At 47.7% G+C, this 26,768-nt stretch overlaps 1 protein-coding gene across 1 annotated transcript in view; it reads left to right on the plus strand.

Moving 5' to 3' along the window:
* The window catches only part of Zzef1 (zinc finger ZZ-type and EF-hand domain containing 1), a 131,534-nt gene extending 112,526 nt beyond the window's left edge, over positions 1-19,008 (plus strand). The window contains exons 45-55 of the mRNA XM_059271136.1: positions 591-782; positions 1,799-1,899; positions 3,546-3,681; positions 3,770-4,129; positions 6,153-6,296; positions 7,429-7,597; positions 8,146-8,244; positions 9,316-9,481; positions 14,005-14,158; positions 14,806-14,877; positions 16,597-19,008. Of these exons, the coding sequence (XP_059127119.1) occupies positions 591-782; positions 1,799-1,899; positions 3,546-3,681; positions 3,770-4,129; positions 6,153-6,296; positions 7,429-7,597; positions 8,146-8,244; positions 9,316-9,481; positions 14,005-14,158; positions 14,806-14,877; positions 16,597-16,677 (1,674 nt within the window). The 3' untranslated portion in view covers positions 16,678-19,008. The remainder of the gene's footprint in view (positions 1-590; positions 783-1,798; positions 1,900-3,545; positions 3,682-3,769; positions 4,130-6,152; positions 6,297-7,428; positions 7,598-8,145; positions 8,245-9,315; positions 9,482-14,004; positions 14,159-14,805; positions 14,878-16,596) is intronic.
* The last annotated feature ends 7,760 nt before the right edge of the window (positions 19,009-26,768 follow it).

Below are 26,768 nucleotides of genomic sequence, written 5' to 3' on the forward strand. Positions count from 1 at the left end.
AGGATAAATCTCATAGACCCTTACAGGATTAAAGAACTATGTCATATAGCACGAATCTTAAATGGTCTTATTAATAAAAACAAACCCAGAGTCAGATATTGGGGTGAATGCTGGAAGATCAGAGAAGCAGAACAAGCCACAGCTTCCTCACCTCGCCAGTTTCTCAGCTGATCCTGTTTCCTCAGACTGGAAGCCTCTGTGTCCTTATCCAAATGAATCTCAGCTGAACTGTGCTGCTCAAAAGCCTAAAAGCTTAACCAGCTCTAGTTCCTGGTCCTTATGCCTTATATACCTTTCTGCTTTCTGTCCTCACTTCCTGGGATTAAAGGCGTGAGTCACCATGCCTGGGTGTTTCCAGTGTGGCTTTAAACTCACAGAGATCCACATGGATCTCTGCCTCCCAAGTGATAAGATTAAAGACATGTGCTACCACTGCCTAATCTCAATGTTTAATATTGTGGCTATTCTGTTCTCTGGCCCCAGATAAGTTTATTAGAGTGCACAATATTTTGGGGAACACAATATCACACAATGTCATCTTCTTGCTCACTGAACTCATCTCCCTGCTCTGCTTGCCTGACTGTGTGTAGATTCTGTCCATCATGCTGTACTCCTCAAAAAAGGAGATCAACACTCTGACTGAACATGGAGACCTGGAGCTGGATGAGCGAGGGGACCAAGAGGAAGAAGTGGACCGGCCAGTTAGTAGCCCTGGAGAACCAGAGCAGAAAAAACTAGACCCTCTTGAAAGCTTGGACGAACCCACCAGAATATGCTTCTTGGTATGTTCACTGGTCATCATGGGAATGGGGCAGAGGTGTCAGAGGAGTGGCTTCCCTTTGGCTCAGCTGGGCGTCAACCTAAACAAGTCCAGGGACTGGAGAGAGAGCTTAGTGGTTAAAGAGCTTAGTGGTACTGCTGTTCTTCAGAGGACCCAGGCTGGATTCCCAGCACTCAAATGAGAGCTCACAACTGTTTGTTAACTTCAGTTCCAGGGGACCTGACACCCTTTAATGCCTTCTACGGGTACTAGGCACACACATGGGGCACAGACAGGCATGCAGGTACAATATCCATTCACATAAATAAATTAAAAACCTTTTTTTTTGTTGTTTTTTTTTTGAGACAGGGTTTCCTCTGTGTAGTTTTGGTACGTGTCCTGGATCTCGCTCTGTAGACCAGGCTGGCCTCAAATTCACAGAGATCCGCCTGCCTCTGCCTCCCGAGTGCTGAGATTAAAGGCATGCTCCACCACCACCACCACCACCACCACCACCACCACCACCACCACCACCCAGCTAAATAACCTTTTTAACTGCTTAGTCTGTTGCATACAGAAAAGATCCAAAAGGATAGTAGAGCCCTATCTTTGTAGTGGCTTTAAGATTTATTTATTTATTTTATGTGCATGGTGTGTACTTATGTGATTTTATATGCACCATATGCATGCAGGAGCCTGCGGAGGCCCAGAAAGGGTAGTGAATCGCCTGAAACTGGAGTTACAGGTAGTTCTGAGCCACCATATGGGTACTGGGAACTGAACCCAGGTCCTCTGAAAGAGCAATAAGTATTTTTAACCACTGAGCCATTTCTCTAGCCCCTAAAGTGGTAATGCATATTTTATAGTTCATATCTTAGTACTCACAATTTGCCATGCTTTTTTCAAGTACCCACATAGTGTTCTTCAGCTGCAACCTGGGGTAACTTGAAATTCTGTTTTGTCACTTTCAGAGTGCATGTTGTTCATGTTTTAAGGCACTTATCCTTGTCTGTGTTTTGCCTTCTCCCATGCCTCCAGATGGCTCATGACGCCCTCAACGCTCCTCTGCACATTCTCCGGGCCATATATGAACTGCAGATGAAAAAGACCGATTCTTTCTTCCTGGAAGTTCAGAAGAGGTAAAGACCATTCAGATGCACTGAAGTGTGCCAAGTGAGGGTAGGGGACCCTCACCTGCTACCATGGGATCGGAGAGAGGCCCTGGTAGGCCAGGCAGCCACAGGGACCAGCCTGGAGTTCTTCCTGAGGCCCCTGGAAAGGCAGCTGTGCCACTTTGACTGAGTCATCTCTAAGAGTGTGACAGTTTCCTGTGAGACTATGATGTGTGCAGCCTTAAAGGTGCAGACTCTGGGATGCTTCAGAGGGTCCAGAGCAGAGCAGCTGCTGTGGTTCAAGAGGGGTCTGGGCTCTTACATTTCATCAGTGTAAATTATTTTCAGGACTTTTTCACAGGGATGATTATATAATCAACAGTGTATCCTTCTCTTGGCTAGGAAGTTCAGAGGTGGCTCCAGAATCCATCTCCTCTTCTGTCCCCATGGCCTGGCTGTGCTCTCTCTCTCTCCTCCTACACACACATCTTTCCCTCCCACTTCTTCTCCTTTCCCTTCTGTCTATCCCCTCCCTCCCTCCCTTTTTGCTGTGCTAGTGAGTCAAACCCAGAGCCTTGTACATGCTAAGCTACCTCCCTAGCCCTTTAGCTTCTTGTTCTAATGTGGAGTGAATTTCAATTAACTTATCCATGTTTCTGTTTTACCCTACGTATTATCTAAAATCCTATATGAAATAGAGCAGGTACTATGAGAAGAAGATGGTCAGGGTACAGTCTAAGCTACTTTAACAACAACAAAAAAAATAGTAGAACCTCAGACTGGGGCAGGTAGAATTTGTGGTTTTCTCACGTAAGCATCCAGAGGCAGACAGAGAAAGGGAAGGGAAGACAGAGTTGAGTTGGGAAGACACTTGACCTGAGTTTGGATCCCCAGTACCTATGTAAAGCTAGGCATGGCAGTGCCCATCTATAACTCCAGTACTAGGGATGTGGGGTGGAGACAAGTGGATTCAGCTTGAATCAGTAAGCTCCGCTTCAGTGAGAGACCCTGTCTCTAAAACTAAGGTGGAAAACAACTGGAGAGAGAGAGAGAGGTCAACCTCCCATACACACATCCTAAATTAAGAAAGAAATAGAAACAGGCTGAGAAATTCTCAGTGGTTAAGAACACTGGTTGTTCTCACAGAGGACCTGGGTTTGATATCTAGCACCTTCTTTTGACCCCTGAGGGAACTAGGCCTGCATATGATGCACAGACATGCATGTAGACAAAACATATACACAAAAAGTAGTTTTTATTTGTTGGTTTTGTTTTTTGAGACAGAGTTTCTCTGTGTACAGCCCTAGCTGTCCTGGAACTCACTCTGTAGACTAGCCTGGCCTCGAACTCACAAAGATCTGCCTGTCTCTGTCTCTCGAGTGCTGGGATTAAAGGCACGCGCCAACACCGCCTAGCTACAAAAAGTAATTTTTTAAAAATAAAGAAACATAAAGAGAAAAGTGGTTCCTAAGAGACAGTTTGTGTCTCTGCCATGAGGATATTCTTAGAAGTCTACATGTTTGGGTGAATGGATGAAAGCTGTGACTATAGTTTGCAAGTATAGCAAGTGATGATATAATTGGGTGCATGACAGAGTCTGGTCACCTTTCTGACAGTGTATTTTAAGTTCTTCTCTCCTCCACTTTTTGTGCCCATTACTGGCTCCCCTTCAGGTTTGATGGGGATGAGCTCACCACAGATGAGAGGATTCGCTCCCTGGCACAGAGGTGGCAACCCAGTAGGAGTCTGAGACTGGAGGAGCAGAGTGCCAAAGCCGTGGACACAGACATGATTATCTTGCCATGTTTGGTATGTCTCCTACCTTGGGATCAGTGTTTACACTTCTGCCCCCTAGTAAGAAGGCCAGGCCTCTGTAATGGTGGTCTTGGCTTTGCAGTCCCGGCCTGTGCGTTCTGACCAAGCCACTGCCGAATCGAACCCTGTGACCCAGAAGCTGATTTCCAGCACAGAGAGTGAACTGCAGCAGAGCTACGCCAAGCAACGCCGGAGCAAGAGCGCTGCCCTCCTGCACAAGGAGCTGAACTGCAAGAGCAAGAGGGCTGTCCGGGACTACCTCTTCCGTGTGAACGAGGCCACAGCAGTCCTCTATGCTCGCCATGTGCTCGCCTCCCTGCTGGCTGAGTGGCCAGGGCACGTGCCAGTGAGTGAGGACATCCTAGAGCTCAGCGGCCCTGCACATATGACCTACATTTTGGATATGTTCATGCAGCTGGAAGAAAAGCACCAGTGGGAGAAGGTAGCTAACTCTCTGCTCATCCCAGGCTCCTCTCTGCCCATCTTCTTTATCTCTGTGGCCCCAGGGTGTTTGGGTAATGTAGTCCCCTGACAGGTATGAGTACAGCAGAGGCAAGGGCTGCTCTTGACTGCCCAGACCTGAATGCAGGAAACATTTGCAGCAGTAGTCTCTGAAAACATGCCTTGGCCTTCTGCCTTGCTTGTTTCACACTTACAGGTCGTACAGCTCTGCTAACCAGCCTGTGTCTTCTCAGGTCCCTAGAATTTGACATGATGCAAAGTCAGGGGACAGGTAATACTCATAGGCTGCCCAGCTAGCCTGTTCCCGTAATACAGGAAAGCTTCTGGTGAGGTTTTGTCCTCTGTCTTAAACTGTCATTTCTAGACTGTCTATGCAGGTCAAGTGATCTGCCCTCATACCTTGGTTGTGCCATGACCCTAGTGGTGTACATAGAGGCCTATCCAAGACTCTGGCTTCTGGGTGACAGGGATTTCACTAACATCCATGCCATTCTCTAAAGCCTGCTTCTCCAGTTTGGAGTTTTAAGTTGGAGGCCATGTTGTATTTTGTTTTTTTCTTTTCTAATTTATTTTTATTTTACGGGTATAATGTTGTGCCTGCTTGTATGAAGTACATCATGTGTGTGTTGTGCCCTCAAAGGCCAAAAGAGGTGTCATATGAAACTGTAGCTGCAAATGGTTGTGAGCCTTCGTGTGCATGCTGGGAACTCAACTGGGGTCCTCTGTCAGAGCACCCAGCGCACTTAACCACCGAGCTGTCTCCACCTCATCTTTTCCTTTTTGGTTTTCGAGACAGGGTTTCTCCGTACAGTTTTGGTGCCTGTCCTGGATCTCACTCCATAGACCAGGCTGGCCTCCAACTCACAGAGATCGGTCTGCCTCAGCCTCAGCCTCAGCCTCCCAAGTGCTGGGATTAAAGGCGTGTGCCACCACTGCCCAGCATCTGTTTTATTTTTATATCAGATCTTCCTTGTTTTCTTTTAAAATAGTACTGTGAGGCCAGAGAGATGGCTGAGCAGTTAAGAGCACTTGCTGCCCCTGCAGAGGATAAGAGTTTAGTCCCAGTACTCATGCTGGGCAGCTCACAATCTCCTGCAACTCCAATTTCAGGGGATCCAACGCCTTCTTCTGGCCTCCACAGACCCATACACAGTGTGCATACATATCTTCAAGCCACATACATACACATAAAATAAATAAATAATAGTGCTGGGCTGCAATCTGTTTTCACTTCCTGGTCTCCACCTTCACATCCCTGCGCACTCACTCCTTGTGGTGCAGGGCTGGTCCCTCTCTCCTCAGTTCCAGGTGCAGAAATCATGGGTCAGATTTCCCCCTTAATCCTCTGCCTCCTGTCCAGTGTGCTGAGCATGGAGAGGTTGGTATGTTCTCTGGCCCTTGTTTTGCCCCCCAGGACCACTGGTTTCTACATATCCTAGACTGTTTGCCAGCATCACAGTCCTGCAGGCCCTGGCAGAGTGCTCTCGCCAGATCCACCTTCCACGAAGCACAGTGGCAAGCACTGCCTCTGCAGACCCCTGCTTGGACATGTGCTTCTCCTCCGCCCTGGTCCTCAGAGCTTCTCATTTTGGCCATTTCTCCCTGTGTGCTGTCGTTTTACTTATAGCTTCTTTTCTTTTCTTCTTCTTTTTTTTTTTTTGTCGGAGCTGAGGACCGAACCCAGGGCCTTGTGCTTGCTAGGCAAGCACTCTACCACTGAGCTAAATCCCTAACCCATGCTTATAGCTTCTTCTACCTACTTAGTGATGAGCACTTCGGGGGCCTGGAACATCTCCGGCTGGTTCTTTTATTGTGGGCCTTTTAGAAGTGGCATTATTCTGATTCAGAACAGGGCCTGGTTGAGAGGTGGCCGCTGGGCTTGCATTTGGGGGCAGGTTGGATGGTGCCAGTGCCTTCAGGTGAATTTCAGACTGAAGTAGGCTCTCTTCTTCCTCCTGATGACACTGGCTGGCCCTGCGCTTACCCACCTTCTATCTTTGCAGATCCTGCAAAAAGTGCTCCAGGGCTGCCGAGAGGGCATGCTGGGGACCATGGCCCTGGCTGCCTGTCAGTTCATGGAGGAGCCAGGAATGGAGGTGCAAGTGAGGGAATCAAAACACCCCTATAACAACAACACCAGCTTTGAGGTACGGCTGCGCATCAGAGACCTTCTCTTCCCTCTTCTTACCAACCCTGACTAAGAACACATTTCCTCATCTCCTGTCTGAAGCCATGAGTCCTGGGCAGCAGGTTTCCCCTTCTCCAGATAGAGCTGTATTAATAGGGAAAAGTGGGCTCCTGGCCCTAGAGGAGAGTATCCTTTTCCCATTGAAAGCTCCTCTGAGTGAATCCTCAGCTTCTCCCAACAGTGAGTTTGTGTGGGGCTCCATAGTCAACTTCTCTGTCTCCTGATGATCAGGCCACACCTTGGAGACACTAGCTCCCTTTTTAATTACCCAGCCCTCACAGCCTCATCTTCTCCATCCTGAATTTGTGTCTAAATAGAGAGCCATAGGAGTTTGGCGTGGGCCACCCCAGCTACTCTCTGACTTGATTTCTTGCACCTTTCTTTAGCCCTTTGGAGATGCTAGAGCTGGCAAGGCCAGAGCTTCTAGGTGGGAGTAGTCTACAGCAGTTGGGACAGGGACACAGAGGCTGGTTCAGAAGTTGACTTGATCAGCTGAGACGTTATTTCTCAGAGGTGTACACCTCCTCACCCTCTTCCGTCCAAGCTTCTTCTCTCCCTGCCTCATTCTCTCAGCTGCCAAGTTGTACCCTCAGAAGGGATCATCCTGCCTTCCTGACGGTCCCAGACTGGCCTGTCCTCTGGGGCTACTCTTGTACTTCCTCCCAATCCCACCCCCACCCCCTGTCTGGCCCCTCAGCAGGCCCCTCAGCAGCTGTGACCCTTCTTCAAGATGTGATCAGAGCGCCTGTCTCCAAAAATCTGGACACCTCTTCTTAGTACACATGATCATAGCCCCTCCTGTAAAATCTCCAAGCCACACTCCTTGCCACTCTCAGAGCATGCAGACCTTCTTCCAGTGCTGCTCCTTACTTGAAAGGCACTCATGTGTCCCTTCCCCTGAGGAGCTCCCTGTAAGCACCCTGCTCTGGACCTTTCCTTGCTGCCCACTGTGATCCCGACCCCCAACCCCCCACCCCCCAGAGCTGGAAGAAGGGACTGTGGCTTGCTCATGCTCCATGCCGCTGGTTACAGAAACAGCCACAGTGGTAGCTAGTGACAGTGATAGAAGTATTCTCTGTCTCCCTCCCTAGGATAAAGTTCACATTCCTGGTGCAATCTACCTCTCAATCAAATTTGATCCTCAGTGCAACACGGAAGAAGGCTGTGATGAATTAGCCATGTCCAGCAGTAGCGACTTTCAGCAGGACCGACACAACTTCAGCGGATCCCAACAGAAATGGAAAGATTTTGAGCTTCCAGGTCTATAGACTTTTCCTTTAAAATGTTGCTTCTGTTTATTTCCTTATTTACTTGTTTGAGGGGCTGAGTATGTGTCATAGTGCCCCTGTGGAGATCAGAGGACAGCTTGGAGTCAGTTCTCTCCACATGGATCCTAGGGATGGAACTAGATTGGCAGGTTGGTCAGCAAGCACTTTTGCCCACTGAGCCAGCTCAGCAGCCCTGTAGAGATGTCACAGGAAGCATTTAACATCACAGTAAGGCCAGTGAGATGGCTCAATGGTAGGGGCACTTGCTGCCAAGCCTGTCAACCTAAGTTCAAGCCCCAGGACCCATCTGGTGGAAAGAGAACCGACTACACATATATACCTTGGCATGTACATGCCTATCATACATACTTCTCACCCCAAAATAATTACCCCAAATAAAGGTAGAACAAAATTTTAAAAAGCATAAAGTTGAGAAATTATTAGAGGATTTTAAAAAGAGTTTAAAGTATTTCATCAGAAACACCCCAGCTGCCATCTTTGCTTCCATGTCCTGACCTGTGTCTGGTTTTTGTAACCCAGGAGATACTCTGTATTACCGATTTACCTCTGACATGAGCAACACGGAGTGGGGCTACCGATTCACTGTGACGGCCGGACACCTGGGGCGTTTCCAGACAGGTGTGTGCTCTGCCTTTCTGTTTGCATGTTCTGTCCACCAGACACGCTCTAGCCAGAGGTGCCATTGTTAAATGGCATTCTGTTAAAATCAAAGCAAGTATTGTCTCTTAAGGCCTTCCAAAAGTGTCTCCCAACCCCCATGCTTGGCTTTCTTCACCAGGACATGGTTGGCTACTTGTAAACTTGAGTGATCAGATAAAAGCCTCTGTCAGGATCTAAAAGAAGACACTGGGGATTTTGTTTGTTTGTTTGTTTTGCCAGGGTATTATTTTATCTTCGGCACAGTGGCTGCACCTTAATCTACTGCTATTTCAGCCAGTAATTTCAACTCTGCAGTTATTGGCCTGCTTATCTGGCAGCTGCCTGGATGGGAATTCTGTTAAAAATAAAACTCGAGACCTAAAGGCTGAGGTGAAAACCTGCTGGCTTAGAGAGGTTGAGTAGCACCTAACTAACCTTCTCTCCTTGCTGGCTCTCCCGAAAAGACCGTCCTATCACTCTGCAAAAAAAAAAAAAAAAAGCCGTGCCACTCAAAACACCTCCCTACTACTTCCGGTGCATCTCTCTATCTCTTCCAGATGCCCTCTCATGCTCTATGATTACTTTGTGTCAACTAGTTGCTAACTGAGCCTCCTGACCCACAATTAATTTTATTTAATTAATGTGAATGCAGACTTGGAGTTCACAGTGTGATTGAATATCCCCCAACACCAGGGCCTTTTGCAAAAATGAGGAACTAAGAGTTTTGTTCTTGTGTTTTATTTTACAAAAAGAAATTTGGTTTTGTCAGGCAGTAGTGGCACATGCCTTTAATCCCAGCATTGGAGAGGCAGAGGCAGGTGGATCTCTGAGTTTGATGCCAGCCTGATCTACAGAGTGAGTTCAGGGACAGCCAGGACTACACAGAGAAACCCTGTATCAAAGAAAGAAAACAAAAAGAAATTTGTTTTCAGCCAAAATGTAAATGATCACAATGATTTCACCCTATCAAAATATGAACAGTTTACAAAATGTGAATCTTTTAATGCTAATAATTGTTTTTAAAATGTCTGTGTTTGGGGGTGGTGCCAGGGTTTGAGATCTTGAAGCAGATGTTGTCTGAAGAAAGGGTTGTACCTCACCTCCCATTGGCCAAGATTTGGGAATGGCTGGTGGGTGTGGCCTGCCGCCAGACTGGTCATCAGCGACTGAAAGCCATCCACTTGCTGCTGAGGATTGTGCGGTGCTGCACCCACAGGTAGGCAGTGCCAGCCGGGCTCAGTCCCTAAAGACACCTCCTCCTACTCTGTTCCCTAGTTACTTTGTTAATGGCATCTTTGAGGAAAAAAGACTAGTGTAATTTTAGTGTTTCTGAGTTCATCCATCATTTCCTGTAAGTAATTTTTGCCTCATTCAAAGGTCATTTCTTTCTAGAAGCTTAATGGCTTTCCCTTTAACACGACATCTGTCATCCACCTGGGATGAATGACAGTATACAAGTTTGAGTTTCTAGTGTCATGTTTTTGCTTTGGATTTCTGCTTGTTCTGAGTCTACCTTTGCCCTGAGCATTCTGCATTGTTACTTTAGGTCCTATGTATTCATAACTTTGGGTATTTCCTTATCTGTAAGCCAGTGCTGTATTAATGACTGTAGCTCTATGACTGATTTACATATCTAATAATTTAATTGTGGAAGTCCTTCAGCCTAGTTCTTTAATTCAAGATTGTCTTGGGTTTTGGTTTTGTTTAAGACAAGGGTTCAATATGTAGCCCAGGCTAGCCTAGAGCTCTGAGTCTTCCAACCACAGCTTTCTGAGCACTGGGACTACAGGTATACACCACCATTCCTGACCGGTGTTGGTGTGTTTTTCTACTTTTGGTTTGTTTGTTTGTTTGTTTGTTTGTAGATAGGATCTTACTATGTAGCTCTGGCTAACCTGGAACTTACTATATAGATCAGACTGTCCTCAAACTCAGAGATCTGCCTGCATACTCCACTGGCTGTGTTGGGTATTTATTTATTTATTTATTTTTATTTATTTATTTATTTATTTATTTATTTATTTATTTAGGTTTTTCGAGACAGGGTTTCTCCGTGTAGCTTTGCGCCTTTCCTGGAACTCACTCGGTAGCCCAGGCTGGCCTCGAACTCACAGAGATCCGCCTGGCTCTGCCTCCCAAGTGCTGGGATTAAAGGCCTGTGTTGGGTATTTATAACCTTAATGTGACTGACCATTTTTTTCTAATGATTTATAAATCTTTTTACCCAAAAGTTACCTATCCATTTTTATATTAGCATGTTAATTTCTCCATGTTCAGAAGATGAGGGTCATCCTCAACTATAGTGAGTTCTGGGGCAGCCCAGGATACATGAGACCCTGTCTCAAAAAAAGAAAAAGGGGGGGGGGCTAGAGAGATGGTTCAGTCTATAGTGTCTGCAGAAGAATGAGGACCTGAGTGTAGGTCTTCAGCACTTGGAGAAGGAGGGCAACAGGTAGGTCCTTGTAACTCACTGGCCAACCAGCCTAGACGATTCAGTGAGATCTGAACTCAGCTCAAAAAAAAAGAAAAGAAAAAGTGCATGGGGCCAGAGAGATGGCTCAGCAGTTGAGAACGCTTATTATTCTTGCACAGGACTTCAATTCCCAGCATGCACATGAAGGTTCTCTATCCATAACTCTAGTTCCAGGGAATCCAGTACCTTCTTTTGACCTCCAAAGACATCATACATGCAGGATGATTCACATACATACATTCAGGCAAAACAGTTATACATAAAATAACATGAATATATCTAATAAAAATGTTTTAATGTAAGGTACAGAGCAACTGAGAAAGACCCTGATATTGACCTCTGGCTCCACATGCACACTCACAGCATCTTCACACACAAACACATGAATACATACATGACCACACACAAACACATACAACCAAAGACTTAAAAAAATTTCAGCCTGGTGTGATGGCACACACCTTTAATCCCAGCAAGGAGGCAGAGCAATTATATCTCTGAGTTGGAGACCATCCTGATCTACATAATAAATTCCAGGTTACATAAGGAGGCCCTGTCTCAAATTGAAAAAGAAAAACAATTTTCTCTGTTGTTTTCTCTGTTTCCCCACCACCCTTTTATGTACATATGTGCTCTCTTGTTCACACTTCCCAACCTCTGTCTTGGCCAGTGATACTTTTTTTGTGGTACTGGGATTTATCCCATGGCTTTCCACATGGGAGGAAGAGCCTTCCACCCTCTACCACTGAGCCACACCCCCAGCCTCCTAATGGGATCCTTAGAAAGTTGAATCCTCTAATCCATAGCCATTTTATAAACTTCCATACACATTTCTATAGACAATTCATACAGCATTTTGTTTGGTACATTCCTAGGTATTTAATGTTTTTATTCTTTTATAACTATTATTTAAAATTTTTGTTGGGTATGGTGGTATGTGCTTATAATCTCAGCACCCAGAAGGCTAAGGCATTTCAAGGCCAGCCTGGGCTACATTGGTAAGGCCATCTCAGACAAAAGAAGGGGACTTTTGTTCTGCTACTGTGTTATTCTGTCCTGCTGTCCTTATATCCACCATCTGCTCTGAGTGAGTGTGAGAGTCATCCAGCGCTCAGTCATGACATCTGTGATAGTGAGCTTTAGTTCTTCGTCTCAAGCACAGGAGCAGGGTTTGGCATTTTACTCTGGCAGAACTTCCACTACAGTGTTGAATAGAAATAGGAATGTGGTGTAGCGTCATAGTACTCATCCCAGAGGAAAGGGTTGGTGGTGTCTGTGCTAATTATGCAGCAGCCATGCATTCCACCCACACCCCTTGTTCAGACCCCTGACCAGTAGGAGTTGCTCTTTCCTGCATTTTTAAGGCCTATAGATACACAGAGTACAAGTCAATGTGGGGTGATGATATGCAAAGTGAAAGGTAATAGGAAGTTGTTATTTTTAAAATCTTAAAGCAATCTTTAAGTCAGGAAGAAAAAGTGATGGATGACTGTCAGTCCCTAGGCTGACAGACAGCAAGGGAGGGGTGAGAGAAAGCTGGGTGTGCTTCCTGTCAGTACCACGTCCTCATATGCAGACATTCTGTGTGGTTAGCTCTACGTGGGCTTCCAGTAGAGCACCCAGATGGTATGCTGTCTAAGCAGTATGTCACATTGCCAGGGTCTTCGGGCTGGCAGACCTTCCTGGCTGTGGTTCAGATGTCTTTCCACAATTTGCTGGCTTCTGCCAGTCTTCTTTCTAATAAGGACTTCCTGCACTCCTGAGCCTGGGAAGAACTCTCCATGTGCCTCCACTGGCCCTTGCATACCAGTGTAATACCCCTGTACTCCTCCATATGAGCCTGGAGGGAGACCTGGGGGGCGTGAGGGTAGAGGACATACCACATACTCCCAGAATGCCTTGCTACAATAGCTCCTTGGAAAGTTAAAGATTTTCTGGCCTGAGGGTGATGGAGACCAGAGTAGAGGGCCAATCCCAGAGGAGGACTGTCCAGCAGATACCTCTTACCTCACTCTCCAATGCTCTCCTGAAAGCTAGCAATGAAACATGTTTATAAGTCCAACTGAATTTGCCCATCTGTTTACTTTGTGAACATGTGCTCCTTTTGGGGGAAATGACTGACTCTAAGACAACACTCAAAGGGAAGATTCTTTTTCAAGTTATAGAAGAAAAAGTAAATTAAAGAGAATGGCAGAATCATTACATAGATGCATATTACCCTATAGTGAGCCCAGAGTATTGTTGAGTTCCTAATTTTCTCTTCTGAGGGGTTTTGAACTAGGATCCTAGCCCCATCCACTCCAGGTTCAGACACTCAGGGTTCTCTACACAGGTCTGAGGATTAGGCTCCTCCTAGAAGCAAGATCTCAGGTCCAGCAAGCTTGCAAGTCTGTTTTCTTTTTGTAACTGAATATCAAAATAATATTTGTCTTCCCATCCATTTAGTAGTTCTCTTTTTTATTTGTAAGTTTTATTTTGTATATGATGTGTCATATCTTGCTTTTTTGCCATTTAACATTTAGCTTAAGGTGGCATGGTAACTTACACCTGTGATCCCAGTGCATGAGAGACGACTAAGGCAGGAGGATTACCGTGACTTCAAGGACAGCCTAGGCTTCCTAGTGAAACAAAACAGAACACATTTGTCTGGAGGTTTTCCCACTGTCACTGGAAGGACTTCATAGGGACCATTTTTAAAAACACGCAGTAGGGGCCAATGAGCTAGCCCAGTGGGTCAAGATGCTTTCCATTGAGTCCGATGACCTGAGTTTTCACAGAACCCACATGGTGGGTAGGGAGACCCAACTCCTTTGCCTGCCGTATGCATGCTGTGGTACACACACACACACACACACACACACACACACTCACACACACTCACACACACACTCACACACACACACTCACTCACACACTCACACACACACACTCACACACACACTCACTCACACACACACTCTCTCTCTAAATAAGTAAATAGATAAATAAATAAATGTAAAAACAAAAGAAAAATGCAATAATTCCTGTGAACATACTTGAAGTTCTCTGGATTTCTTAGAATCATTTTGGGGGTTTGGCTCTGTCTCTTTCTTCCTGCTGTTGGTGCTGTTGGTGACTGTGTGTGTGCCTGTTTTGGAGAGAAGTGGGTGTGGCTGCTTTAGGATGGGGTGGGAAAGGAAAAGCCTGGCCTGCAGTTTCTTTCCACCGTCCCCCTTGGGTGGCCTACTTCTCAGTAAACTGACCCCATGCTTTCCTCCTACTTCCAGTGACCTCTGTGACCTTGCGCTGTTGAAGCCTCTGTGGCAGCTCTTTACCCACATGGAGTACGGCCTATTCGAGGATGTGACACAGCCTGGCATCCTCTTGCCCCTGCACCGCGCCCTCACTGAGCTCTTCTTTGTCACCGAGAACCGTGCCCAGGTAAAGACATGTCCGCCTCTTGCCCTTCAATCTGGGCAGGAAGGATCGTGCCTCTGTATGCTTTTACCCATTCCTACTCATGGCAGGACTAGAGTTACACCCAGCCCCCAAGCCCAGCGTGTCCAGGCTGCACAAGAGGCAGGCCTCGGCCTACATCCAGCAGCATCCCCCCAACACGTACCCATACTCCAAGTCCTGGGAAGAGAAAAACCTCAGGTCAGCCTAGTTGCTTATTTTGTCAGGCCTATAGCCAAAGGGGGGTAGAGACCGCCTTGAACCAGGTCTCAACAACAGAGGTTTCTGGAAAATCAAACAGTTAGGTTCCTCTTCCTCGTCTTCTCTGCCTAAGCACAATAGACTTATTGAATTGCCACATGAAAGGGCCTTTCACAGATCCTTTGCTTGTCCTCCTCAGGAGACATGAGAAAAGTCCCCTGCCTGGTTACCCTGTGGGCCATCAGGGCTAGCTCTGGAACCAGGTTCCTATTCTTTCCAGTTAGGCTTCTTCATGACTGTAGAGTGTGTGGTGTCATAGGTGCCAGCAGTGAGCAGTGCTTACCCCCTTGGGGCCCCTGTTTGCTTGGTGGGTGTCCTTTGGTCAGCCCTGCTGCCTTCCGTCACTCAAGGAGCCCATGCCCTCTTCACAGGAGCTTGGCCTGCTGCAGGAGTACCTGCTGGCCCTAACCACCGAGGACCACCTTCTACGATGTGCAGCACAGGTACCTCTCCCCTGTCCCCAGAGAGCCGGACTAAAGGACCGTGGGGGAGTGGGTGCAGAAGAGAGAGGAGAGAGAGAGAGTTGCGTGACAAGCCCAGACCCTCCCAGAGTTTACATGGAGCTCAGTTGCAGTTCAGTCACTTCCTTCTGGCTCTCACAGAGAGCAGGCGAGCCCCATTTATCACTGTCACTCATATTAAACTGTGGGGTCAGAAGACACTAGCAAGAATTTGTGTCTGTAAAACCAAAACAACCAGTGCCTTCACTTTAGTTTGGCTGATCCTGGAAGTTTCCATAGAGTTAGATTTCAGATATTTTTGGACGTACTTTGCTTCCCTGGTAGGAAAACTCCTCTTCTAACATCTGTGCTTCTAAATGATGGCGGGCCCAGGAAAGCTGTTCATTATGCACACTGTATACAGTGTACAACATTAGAAATTAGACCGCAGTGTCAAAATTCAAACGTTCAAAATGTCTCAACATTTAGGTATCAGTTCAGTTTTTAAGACAATAGAACATTCCGTGTTAATGTGTTTTGGGTAAACTCTTTTTTTTTTTTTTTTTTTTTTTTGGTTTTTCGAGACAGGGTTTCTCTGTGTAGCTTTGCGCCTTTCCTGGAACTCGCTTTGGAGACCAGGCTGGCCTCAAACTCACAGAGATCCGCCTGGCTCTGCCTCCCGAGTGCTGGGATTAAAGGCATGCTCCACCACCACCCGGCGCGGGTAAACTCTTTTTAAAACAAAATAATTTTTGAGGAGGGTAGCCCTAGCTCCATTTTTGCAGACTTCTTTAATGTCTGGCCCAACAGAAGACAGCTGGATTCTTGTGTCTGCCCTGCACTCACCCCTAAAAAGGCACTGTACTGTGTGCTCAGGAAATGGTGAAAGTGAAGTTTGAACCTGTGACTCGTCCCCAAAGGCCTGGGATCCTCAGGCCCCAGCCTGCATTTGAGAACTGGACTTGCCCTCAATACGTACTATTGACTTTGTGCCGTAACCCTAGAGCAGACAGATGGGGACTCAGGTGGGCATCCACCTGGGACTCTTCCCAGAGCCCAGTCCTTTAAGGAAGGACTAGGTTAGAGAGATCTGCTCAGGAATGGGGCTTCTCCACCAAAGCAGGGGAGAAGAGCAGGTAGGACTCTCCTGAGACCTCTAGACAGAGTACGAACTCCCTTCCATCTTAGCAACCACCTGCACCAGCTGCCGTGGCCCTTGCTTTCTTCATGTGCTGTAAGAGATTTTGATGTGTGCCTGCTTTGGCTCCAACTTTCTTTCCTATGGGCTTGACTGACCCTCATGCCTGCCCCATGCACGTCTAGTCCCCTCTCCCCCGTGACCCTCCCCACAGCTGTCCCGTTCCCTCACTGGTATTCTGCCTCCTAGCCATGTCCTTCTGGGACAGCTGCTTTCCCAGCGCTATTTATGGGCTTCCTGTGGGTACTCTCCTCTGTCACTGGCTGTTCATCTCTTGTGTGTACTATGTGATTCCCTTCCATATCTTTGTATGGCTTTCCCAGCCCCCCTGCCTCAGCAACTAGACTGCTACCATAGCCAACGGCTTCTTCCTGCCTATCTCAGCTTTCCTGTGGGCTTTTGGTTTTGTCTCCTTTCTCACTCTACCTGTGAGTCTCTGGGTGAGGGGCACCCTCCAGCTGAGGGACTTAGGGGTGAGCCAGTAAATAGCCCTTGATGTTGGTGACTGCTCTTTCCCTCCACAGGCTCTGCAAAACATCGCTGCTATCAGCCTGGCCATCAACTACCCAAACAAGGCCACCCGCCTCTGGAATGTGGAGTGTTAGCCTCACTGTGGCATGCATGGACCCAATAATTTGTCTACAAGGGTTTACAGCAGACCTCCAACCTTGCTCAGGAAACCCCTGCAGCGTCTTCACCCAGCTCTTTGAGTCCACCCTCTGCTCCCGTTTGGATGCCAGGCAGCAGCCTCATCAAGAAGGCCCACTGTGTAGGTTCCACGTGTGCAAGACAGCACAGCAGCGCTGAGTGGCTCAGAAAGGGCCGTCAAGAGGCCTTGGGAAAGTTACTCAGAGAATAGAGACCAGAGACCAGTCTCTTCCAGGGCTGCCCCAGGGGAGGAGGCACAGCACTGAAGACCTAGAAGTAGTCTCTGGAAGGATTCTGTCTCCACTGAGCGGGAGCTGCCCCGGCTTGCCATCGGGGAAGGCGCCATCTGTCAGAGCCGCCCTTGCAGTGAGACTAGAGCTTGCAGCAGCAGTGGCCCAGCTGGGAACCAACCCCCAACCAACACGAGCACCTCCCCACCATCGCTGATTCCCAAGCTGTCTTCATGGCACGGGTCAGATGGCCACCTCCCCAGTGCCCTTGGGAACAGCCGACAGGCCTGCCTGTCCCCCGTGCAACAGCTCCCAGCTCACGCGTCTGGGTTTCTTCACTTCTTTAGTATGTATTGGTTTCTCCTGTGTTTTTAGAAGAGAACCACACTGACCTTCAGAGGGCCCCTAGGGAATGCCTAGGGACAAACTGGTGTGTGGAAGTGACAGAAATGGAGGACTCTCCAGCACCTGCAGTGCCAGCAGGGCCCTCGGAGGAGCCCTTGTTCAGGAGTCAGGACAGACTTGATGACACTTGGGCTCCAAGGTCATGGTGATGGGCATACCTGCCACCTTGGGCCTCTTGCCTGGCTATTTAGCCATCACCTGTCTAGCAATAATTACATTAGTTCTAGTGAATGCTTTTGCATTTTCCCGTGTATGGCTTTAGCATTGCCCTGAAGTGCTGATGATTTTCTTTCCAGAGCCACCGTGAGTGGGAAGCTGGGTCGGCATCAGGCCAAGGACTTTCAGGAAGAAAGAATCCTAAGGCACCTCCTACTGAAGGGCAGGTGTCTGGGCCAGAGGCAAGTCCCACCTCACAGGCCCAGTGCAAAAACGGTTCATCACAGCCAGGGCCACACTTGGCCAGCTTGGGTTGCTATGGCCCAGTATGCCCCTTGGCCTCCGAAGACGCTTCTGGGAGTAGGCAAGGGACTGGATTGGAAGAGACCAAGCCTGCAGGTCTAGAAGCATCTTCTGCAAAGGTGCTGTGCCTTCTGGCACCACTACCTGCCCGGCCCTTGAATTAGGTTCTCTGACGAACCCCAGCATACAGGAAAAATGGTCACAGAGTAGGAGGGGACAGATTGCAAACCACAGGAACAAATGGAGTGGTGACCCGTGGTCCACCACCCGGACATCAAAGAAGTCCTAGTCCAGTTCCCATGGTGTGGGACATGGTGCCAACCCATAGGAACCTTTTCCTCATCTTTTGCTCTTTGCCAAAGCACCTGGACTTTGCAAGCTGCCTAAGCCCCAGAGAAGGCCCTGATGCATGCCGCTCCCTCCAAGTAGATCTCAGGTGAGAGACAAGTCTCAGTGCTTGGTGAAGAAGCCTCACGGTGGCTCAGATCAGATAGCAGTTAGAAGATGGGGGAGGAGGTGGCACACTCACCCTTCCACACTTGAGACTGACTCAGTAGAGGGAGCAGATGGGCGGGGTAGGGCAGGGCTGGAGGCCTCCCTTGGGACAGTGACCCCAGCTCTCCTCCCACCTTCCATCAGGAAGAGTAATTGTAAATAAACGCTGGACCCCATAGCTTCTCTGCGCTCACTGCTTGCTGTTTCCTCTCCCTGTGCTTCAGTTTGCCCTCCTTCACACACCACGCTGCTCTCTGACAGGCCCCTCCTGACCCGGCCACCTGCAGCCCACTGCCTCTGCTTCTCTAGGCCACTGGGTGGCACTGCTGAGCCAGGCCCATCTCTCCTGACCCCAACCTGGGCAGGAGGTCCCAAAGGAGTTCCATCAAGGCCAACGTCCCCTTGACCCTTCTTAGGAGGCAAGACTGCCTGGACCGAGACAAAACTGGCAGGAATAAGGGGTCGTGGAAACATGTGCCTAATCTATAAAGAATTCTGTTCCAAATCATATATATTGTACAGACACTGTTCTAATGAGAGGAGTGACTTATTTTCATCATTGTTTTTAATTTGTTTTCTTACGGGTTTACGATTTTGAATTTTTATTATTTGGTTGAGAGAAAGAATTTTGATTATATCAGCTGAGTGAGTTCAGCCTGTAAAAAGAATGTTTTAAGTTGTGGATAAGATATGCAAATGAAGAGAAATATATTGTACAAATTCTATATAAAAAAAAAAAAAGTACAACTCTGTGTGGATTTCTCCCTTTCTCTTCCCTTCCCTGCCCCCATCCCCCTGTGGAAGGGTCTCACCGTACCCCCCACACCAGCCTGAAACCCACAATCTTTGCCCATGTCTCTCACCCCTGGCCCTTCAGTTTCTCTATTGAAATATACTTTGGAGTTTCTGCCCAGCCAGACAGATGGGCTCTACAGAACCTCTTCACCACCTCCTTGTGGGAAGAAGTCCAGCAGATCCCTCAGGCCGCAGCCTCTGAGTGTTGACGGAACGGTGAGCCTTGCCCTTCACTGTGGCCACCCAGGGAATCCAGGGGTTCACCTCAGTCGCCCCTTTCTACAGTGTATCTCTCAGGTTTAACACACAAATAGTGTCCCCAGGTTCACTCCTCTCCAGTCACATATCCCAACGCGGCCCTACCGTCTCTGAGCCTCTTGTAGCTCAGGCCTTGCTGCTGTCCTGGGACTGCTTCCCCTGCCAGCCTCACCCAGCTCACCTGAGGCTGACGCCTGTTCCTCCTCAGGGCCGAGTTCCCACTTACCATGCTGTACCTTTCTCAGACATTGGGCCCCGTGCCATCGTGCAAGGTGGAGGATCTCGCCTTCTCAGTGGAATCTGGGCCTAACCCACCTTTGAGGCCTCACAGTCTACACATCTCCCCCAAACCTGAGACTCTAGGGGAGCCCCAGGCAGGGCCTGGACCCAGCCTCAGCTTCTCCGGTAAGAAGCTTGAGTTAGCATGGTGCTCAGGGGAACTGGGTGATCCAGGGCTCTGAGTCTCCCTCGAAGGCTAATGAGTACTGCTTTCTTCACCTTGACTTCCGAGAATCAGGGGCTTAATTCTGAAAAGGAAGGCTCCAAGTCTTTCCTGTTGATGTCACTGACAGCCTTTATTCAGCTGCACTGGAGCAGCTGTGCAGAAGTTCCCTGCTGAGATGCCCGTCACAGCAGCACTGGGTGACTCCAACCCAAGCCTTCCGCAAGCCTGAAGAGAAAGCTAGAGAGAGGCCCAGCATTCCTCATTTGTGCATATCAGGGCCAAATCCTTTGGCGTGGGAGGAAACGGAGACGTGTCAGGGCTCAGCCCCAGTGCCCAGTGCCATAGCCTCTCTCCCACACCCCAGTTCCCCCAGCATGCCAGCCAGGTGGTCACACCGCATGGAACAGCCCGGTGGAAAACCCAGACTTAGACTAAGCCCACATCCACGCATGACTGAGCACCTCTGTGGACCCTGTTGATTTCTCACTGCCACTTCCTGCCCATTTCCCTCCTTCTCTGCTCATAGAATCCAGAGTCTCTTTTTCAGGATTCAGTCTTTTTTGCTTTTCCATTATGTGTGCATGTGGGTGCACATGTATAGAGGTCAGAGGACCATTTGCGGGAACCGGTCCCCGCCCTATACTCTCAGGTCGTCAGGCGTGGCAGCAAGCCCTGTAGCCTGCCGAGCCATCTCCCCTGCCCCGGAATCCAGTCTGTTTGTGGGTGACAACTAGATTCTTCCATCTCAGGAAAACTATCTTTTTACTGGCTCATAGGGAGAGTCATCCTTGGAGGGTACCATCCAAGGAATCTCATTTCTGTTCAGAGGACGCTTCCTTTCCCATCTCCTCTTGCAATCAGGGTGGCTGTGAGCCATCAGGGTGGCTGTGAGCCATTTCCTGCCACAGACAGTGATGCTTGCTAGGAGGCTCTAGGGCATCAGTTCTCAACCTGTGGGTCATGACCCCTTTGGGGGTCAAATGACCCTTTCACGGGGGTCACATATCAGATATCCTGTGTGTAATGTAGTTATATTCCGTTTCGTAACAATAGCCAAATTACGGTTTTGAAGTAGCAATGAAAATAATTCTGTGGTTGGGGGTCACCACAACGTGAGGAACTGTGTTAAAGGGTTGAGTTAGGAAGGTTGAGAACCACTGCTGAAGGTGAAGGATTCTTGCTCACATTGAGCTGACAAAGCACTGGCCTTGGAGACCCCACTGTAGCCTGCTGCCATAAGGTAGTGAAAAGCAGGTGGCCGGAGAGCCAGTACGCAGCCGCAGAAGCAGGCATTGGGATCGGAGTGGGGTTCCTAACTGCAGGGTTTGAGCACCTGTTCAGGATCCCTGGGAGCATAGAGGAGGTGGATAAGGGAGCATGTGCTTGGCTGGTCTCTGCTCACTTGCAAATGAAAACATTTTCTAGCCCAAATTTAGGTCACAGTTGGCCCCAGTGGGTTGAAATTAGGTGATAGCCCTCTTGCCATATTAATATCAAAATACATTGTATGAAAAAATTAATTTATAAAAAAAAATCTGTTTCAGGAAGAACTAAGACTACCTACATGTCTGATTCTCAACCTTCCTAATGCTGAGACCCTTTAATACAGCTCCTCATGTTGTGGTGACCCCAACCATAAAATCATTTTACTGCTGCTTCATAACTGTAATTTTGCTACTGTTATAAATTGTAATGTAATTATCTGTTTTCTAATAGTCGTAGGAGACCCCTGGGAAAGGGTCATTTGACCTCCAAAGGGGTTGTGACCCACAGGTTGAGAACCACTGCTCTAAACAGTCCTATTAAATAGATATTTTTCTAAAAATACAAAATGGTTTCACTAAAGTTTTTCAAGCCTTCAAGAATTTAGGGGCCACTGAGCTGTCTCAATAGATGAAGAGGCACAGTCCAGCGGGATGACCTGAATGACCTGATGACCCAGAAAGAGGAGAGAATGGAGTCTTAAAGGTTGCCTTCTATTTCCGGGCAGTGAGGGCCCATGCTTTTAATCCCAGCGCTTGGGAGACAGAGGCAGATGCAGATGGATCTCTTATGAGTTCAAGGCCAGCCTGGTCTACAGAGCAGGTTCCAGGACAGCCAGAGACACACAGAGAAACCCTATCCAAAAAAAAAAAAAAAGTTGTCTTCTAACATCTACAGATACACAGAGACACACAAAATAAATAAACAAACAAATATATGTGATTTTTAAAATATCAGCAGTGTACGGGAAGGAAATGTATAAACATTTCCTGAAGTAGAAAGGCCACTGACGGCCCAGTCAAGCTGATGGCAGTCAATTTGATTAGCAAATTCTCCTTTCTGGGATTCTTGGCTGTTGAAGCTTCCCTCAGCACAAAAGGAGTTGAGACTAAATTTGGAGGCACTGTCCCAGAATTCAGTGAGATTTCTCCAACTGGTGTACGTGTGTGTGTGTGTGTGTGTGTGTGTGTGTGTGTGTGTGTGTGTACACAAGCATGCCGCCCCACTGCATTTGTGGATGTCAGAGGACAACGTAAGAGAATCTGTTCTCCCTTACCATGTGGGTCCCAGGGAGTGAACTCAGGTGGGTGAGCAGCTCATTGGCAAGCGCCTTTACCCGACCACACCACCTTGCTGGCCCTAAACTGACTAAATTTAAAAGATGAATTCACCAGCTCACATACTAAGAAGCCTGAGGGTTGCATCTGCCTCTGAACAAAGAGAAATTCCATGCCTTGAAGATGTGAGGTCAGTCTGTCTGTCTCTCCTTGCCCTCCCCTGTCCTGCTCTTCCTGGACTTTTACTCACGAGAAGGAGCCACCTGCTCCTTCCTGGGCAGTCCCTGCTCCCTGTGGAGAGCCACCCCGGTGCTTCTTCATGCCAGGCTTCCCTGAACTATCACCTTCATGTTTAAAAAGCTGCTTGGGAGACCCATGTCCTTATGGTTGCCATCCCAGAACTGCTGAGCAGTGTGCATCCATGACAACTGGACAGATGGCATGCCTGGGGAATCCCCACACAGCCACTGTGAATCCTGTCAACACAGCTGCTCAGCCACTCGTCAGGTGAGACACCCCTGAAATAGGGTGGGAGACTGCTTATTAGGGCAGAAAATCACAGCAGGAGTGAGGAGAGAGAGAGAACTAAAGTTCCTTTTACCTTTTTTTTTTTTTTTACTTTTTTAAACTGATAACATTATTGTACATATTTATCAGGTATATGCGGTGTTCATGTTTTTTGGTTTTTGTTTTTGTTTTTGTTTGTTTGTTTGTTTGTTTGTTTGTTTTTCAAGACAGGGTTTCTCTGTGTAGTTTTGGTGCCTGTCCTGGATCTTGTTCTATAGACCAGGCTGGCCTTGAACTCAGAGATCCACCTGGCTCTGCCTCCCAAGTGCTAGGATTAAAAGGCGTGCACCACCACCGCCCAGCATGATATTCATGTTTTGTTTACAGTACTACGGACTTAACCTAGGGCCTCCCACACAATCACCCTACCACTGAACTTCTCTATTTTTTATTTTAAGGTCTAAGGGCTCCCGGATGGAGTTTGCAATCCTCCTGCCTCAACCTTCCAAGTAGTGAAGATTATTGCAGTCCTGTCCCTCCAGGTCCTACTTAACATTTTATTGCATTGGGAACCTTCAGAATCGTTCTAGGGAGTATAGCTCAGGGGTATGCATGTGCTTAGCATTACTCATTATCAGACTCTTTATCCAGTACTTCCTCAAAAAAATGGTCTCTAACCTCTATCTTCAAAAATCAGTTGTCAGCCATTGTTATTCTGTGCTAGTGAACATCAGACACTTTCCCTCTTGTACAGTTTCACCTCTTCACTTGGTGACAACTCTTTTTAACTCCCCCTTTCCAGACTTAAAAAAAAAAAAATTGTGCTTTGCCTGCATGCAGTGTCTGAAGAAGCCAGAAAAGGGCATCAGATCTCCTAGCACTGGAGTTACAGAGCTGTTAACCATCATATGGGTGCTGGAAACTAAACCCTGGTCCTCACCACGAACAGCCAATGGGCCACCACACCCAGCTTGATCTCCTTCTTTCAGCTCAGCCTCACCTCCTAAAGTTCCTGCCACATCCCCAAACAGTCCCATCAGCTGGGGACCAAGCCTGTGGGAGACATTTCATACTCAAACCGTTCATAACATTGAGATGTCTTGTTCACCAAAAGCTCATGCCCATCTCCTCATGAAAAACTCTTTAGTACATCTCTAAGACTCCTCAACATCTCAACAGTCCCAGTGTTGCTCAAAAACCCAAGTCCAAAGCCTCTTCAAAGATTCAAAACAAACTCATACCTGTGAGCCTCCCATAAAACTGAAAAAGATAGACTTGCAATATGCAGTAACACAGTTTAAATATTCCCATCCCAGAAGGAAGGGGAAGGAAAACCCAGCAAGACAAACATTAAATCCTGTGCCTCTGGCATCTGGGGCTTATGATAGGATGATGTGAGCCCTAAAGGGCTCAGGCAATCTTGGCTCTGACCATGCTGGCTTTAGCACATGTGGCCTCTCCTGGGCTGGCTCTGCTCACTGCTTGCAACTTTCCTAAGCAGATGTTCCGTGTTCCCGGCATCCTCGGCTTCCTGAGTTCTGTTGCAGCTTAGGCTTCTCTCTCTCAGCTCCATACGGTTCTTTCCTAGGCTGTTGACAGGAATTCTGACCCCGGAACACAGTACTGAGTCTCCTAAGCTTGCTTTCAGAATCTGGGTAAAGTCTCTAAGGCTCATAGCATTTATATTCTACATGCCTACAAAAACCAGTCATGCAGATGACATCAAGTTCTGTCACCAACTTGAGCAATAGCCAGGCCTCACTAGACGTGGATGCTGTGGCCTCTGAGGGCCTGAAGCCAGTGCTCCTGTCAAAACAAAGTTTTTCATAGGATTTTACTTCTTCACACCTTTGAGCCTTTGAGCCTCTGATGGGTGGTGTCTGGCTAACTCTTGAGGAGTACCTGTGGTCCAGGTACAAAGTACTTGTTTTCTTTTAATCTTTTTGTTTTGTTTTGGTTTTTGGTTTTTCGAGGCAGGGTTTCTATGTGCAGTTTTGGTGCCTGTCCTGGATCTCACTCTGTAGACCAGGCCTCGAACTCACAGAGATCCGCCTAGCTCTGCCTCCTAAGTGCTGGGATTAAAGGCGTGCACCACCACCGCCCGGCTCTTTTAATCTTTTTAACCATCTCTTCCTTGGGGGCAACTTTAACCATATGGCTTTTCTGACAAAATTGCAAGTTTTTCAAGTCTTTCCACTCTGTTTTTTCTGCTCTTGATTCTTACTGTAAACCTGGCTAAAAGCAGCCAGCAACAGCCTACGTTCCAAACTGTCATAAAATTTTCTCATCTGGGCTGGGTGTGATGGTGTATACCTTTAATCCCAGCACTTGGGAGGCAGAGGCAGGTGGATCTCTGTGAGTTCAAGGCCAGCCTGGTCTACAGAGCAAATTCCTGGGCAGCTAGGGCTATATATAGAGAGACCCTGCCTCAAAAAAACTTTTTTTTCTCCATCTGATTAGCTTTCTACAAAGTCTGGGCAAAATATAGACAAGTTCTTTGCCACAATGCAGCATTGTCTTAGTTACTGTACTATTTCTGTGAAGAGAAACCATGACCAAGGCAACTCTTAAAAAAAAAAAGAAAGCATCTTTAAATTTTATTTTTTATTTATGGTTTTTCAAGACAGGGTTTCTCTTTTAGCCTTGGCTGTCCTGGAACTAAGTAGACCAGGCTGGCCTTGAACTCAGAGGTCTACCTGCCTCTGCCTCTGCCTCTGAGTGCTGGTATTAAAAGTGTGTGCCACCACACCCAGCTAAAAGAAAGAATTTAATTGGGGCTTGCTTTCCATTTTAGAAGGTTAGTCCATGGTCATCATGGCAGGAAGCAGACAGGCATGGGATTGTAGCTGAGAACTGTACAGCCTGATCCACTGGTAATAGGCAGAGAGAGAGAGAGACTGGGGCTGTTGAGGTTTTTGAAACCTCAAAGCCCGCCCCCAGTGACACACTTCCTCCAACAAGGCCACACCTCCTAATCCTTCCCAAATAGTTCCATTAACTGGAGATCAAGCATTCAAACACTGAGCCTATGGGGCCATTTTCATTCAAACCACCACAGACATGAATGGCCTCTAGTGCTATGTGAGTCACGTTCCTGCTGAAACCTGAACACTCTTTACTGTTCACAATTCTATCAGCGTGCTGGACTTCTGAGCTCCCAATAGAATTACCCACTAAACTTTGCTTACAGCATCCTGGGGCTTCTCTAGCACCACATCTCCAAACTTTTCCAGATTCCCTCCACAAGTCCATTCCAGAGGTTTCTGAACCACATGGTCAGACAGCTGGCAACACCACCACCTCACAGGTACCAAAATTCTGTCTTGGTCAAAGTTTTCGTCACTGTGATAAGTACTCCAGAGAAACAGCTTACAAGAGGAAAGGCGGGCTCATAGCTTCCGAGTTTCCCTCCCCTGGTTGGCTGGCTCCTTCTTTGGAGCCCCATGGCAGTTGAATTGTGAAGCAGCAGCCCATCGCATGGTGGCCAGGAAGAGACAGGAAGAAGGGTCCAGGGGTGAGGTAGAACATTCAAAGGCATGTGCCCAGGGACCTGTTGTGATGGCTTGAATAAGATGTCCCCCATAAATCTCAGGCCTTTGAATACTGGTTTCCAGGTGGTGGCTGTTTGGGAAGAATTAGGAGCATGTAGCCTTGTTAGAGGACTAGGGGCGGACTTAAAGAGGTTTCAAAGGCCTCCCACCATCCCCACTGTGCTCTCTGCCTCCTGCTTTTGGATCAAGATGTGAGCTCTCAGCTGTTCCTGCCTCCTTGCTTTTGGTCTGCCATCATGGACACTAGTCCTCTGAAGCAGTAGCCCACTTAAATTCTTTCTTTTGAAAGTTGCCTTGACCATGATGCAAGAGAAAAGTAACTATGACACCTGTGTCATACAGGAAGGCTTCATGTCCTGAAGT

Source organism: Peromyscus eremicus, chromosome 8a (genome assembly GCF_949786415.1).
Source record: "Peromyscus eremicus chromosome 8a, PerEre_H2_v1, whole genome shotgun sequence".
Lineage (NCBI taxonomy): Eukaryota > Metazoa > Chordata > Mammalia > Rodentia > Cricetidae > Peromyscus > Peromyscus eremicus.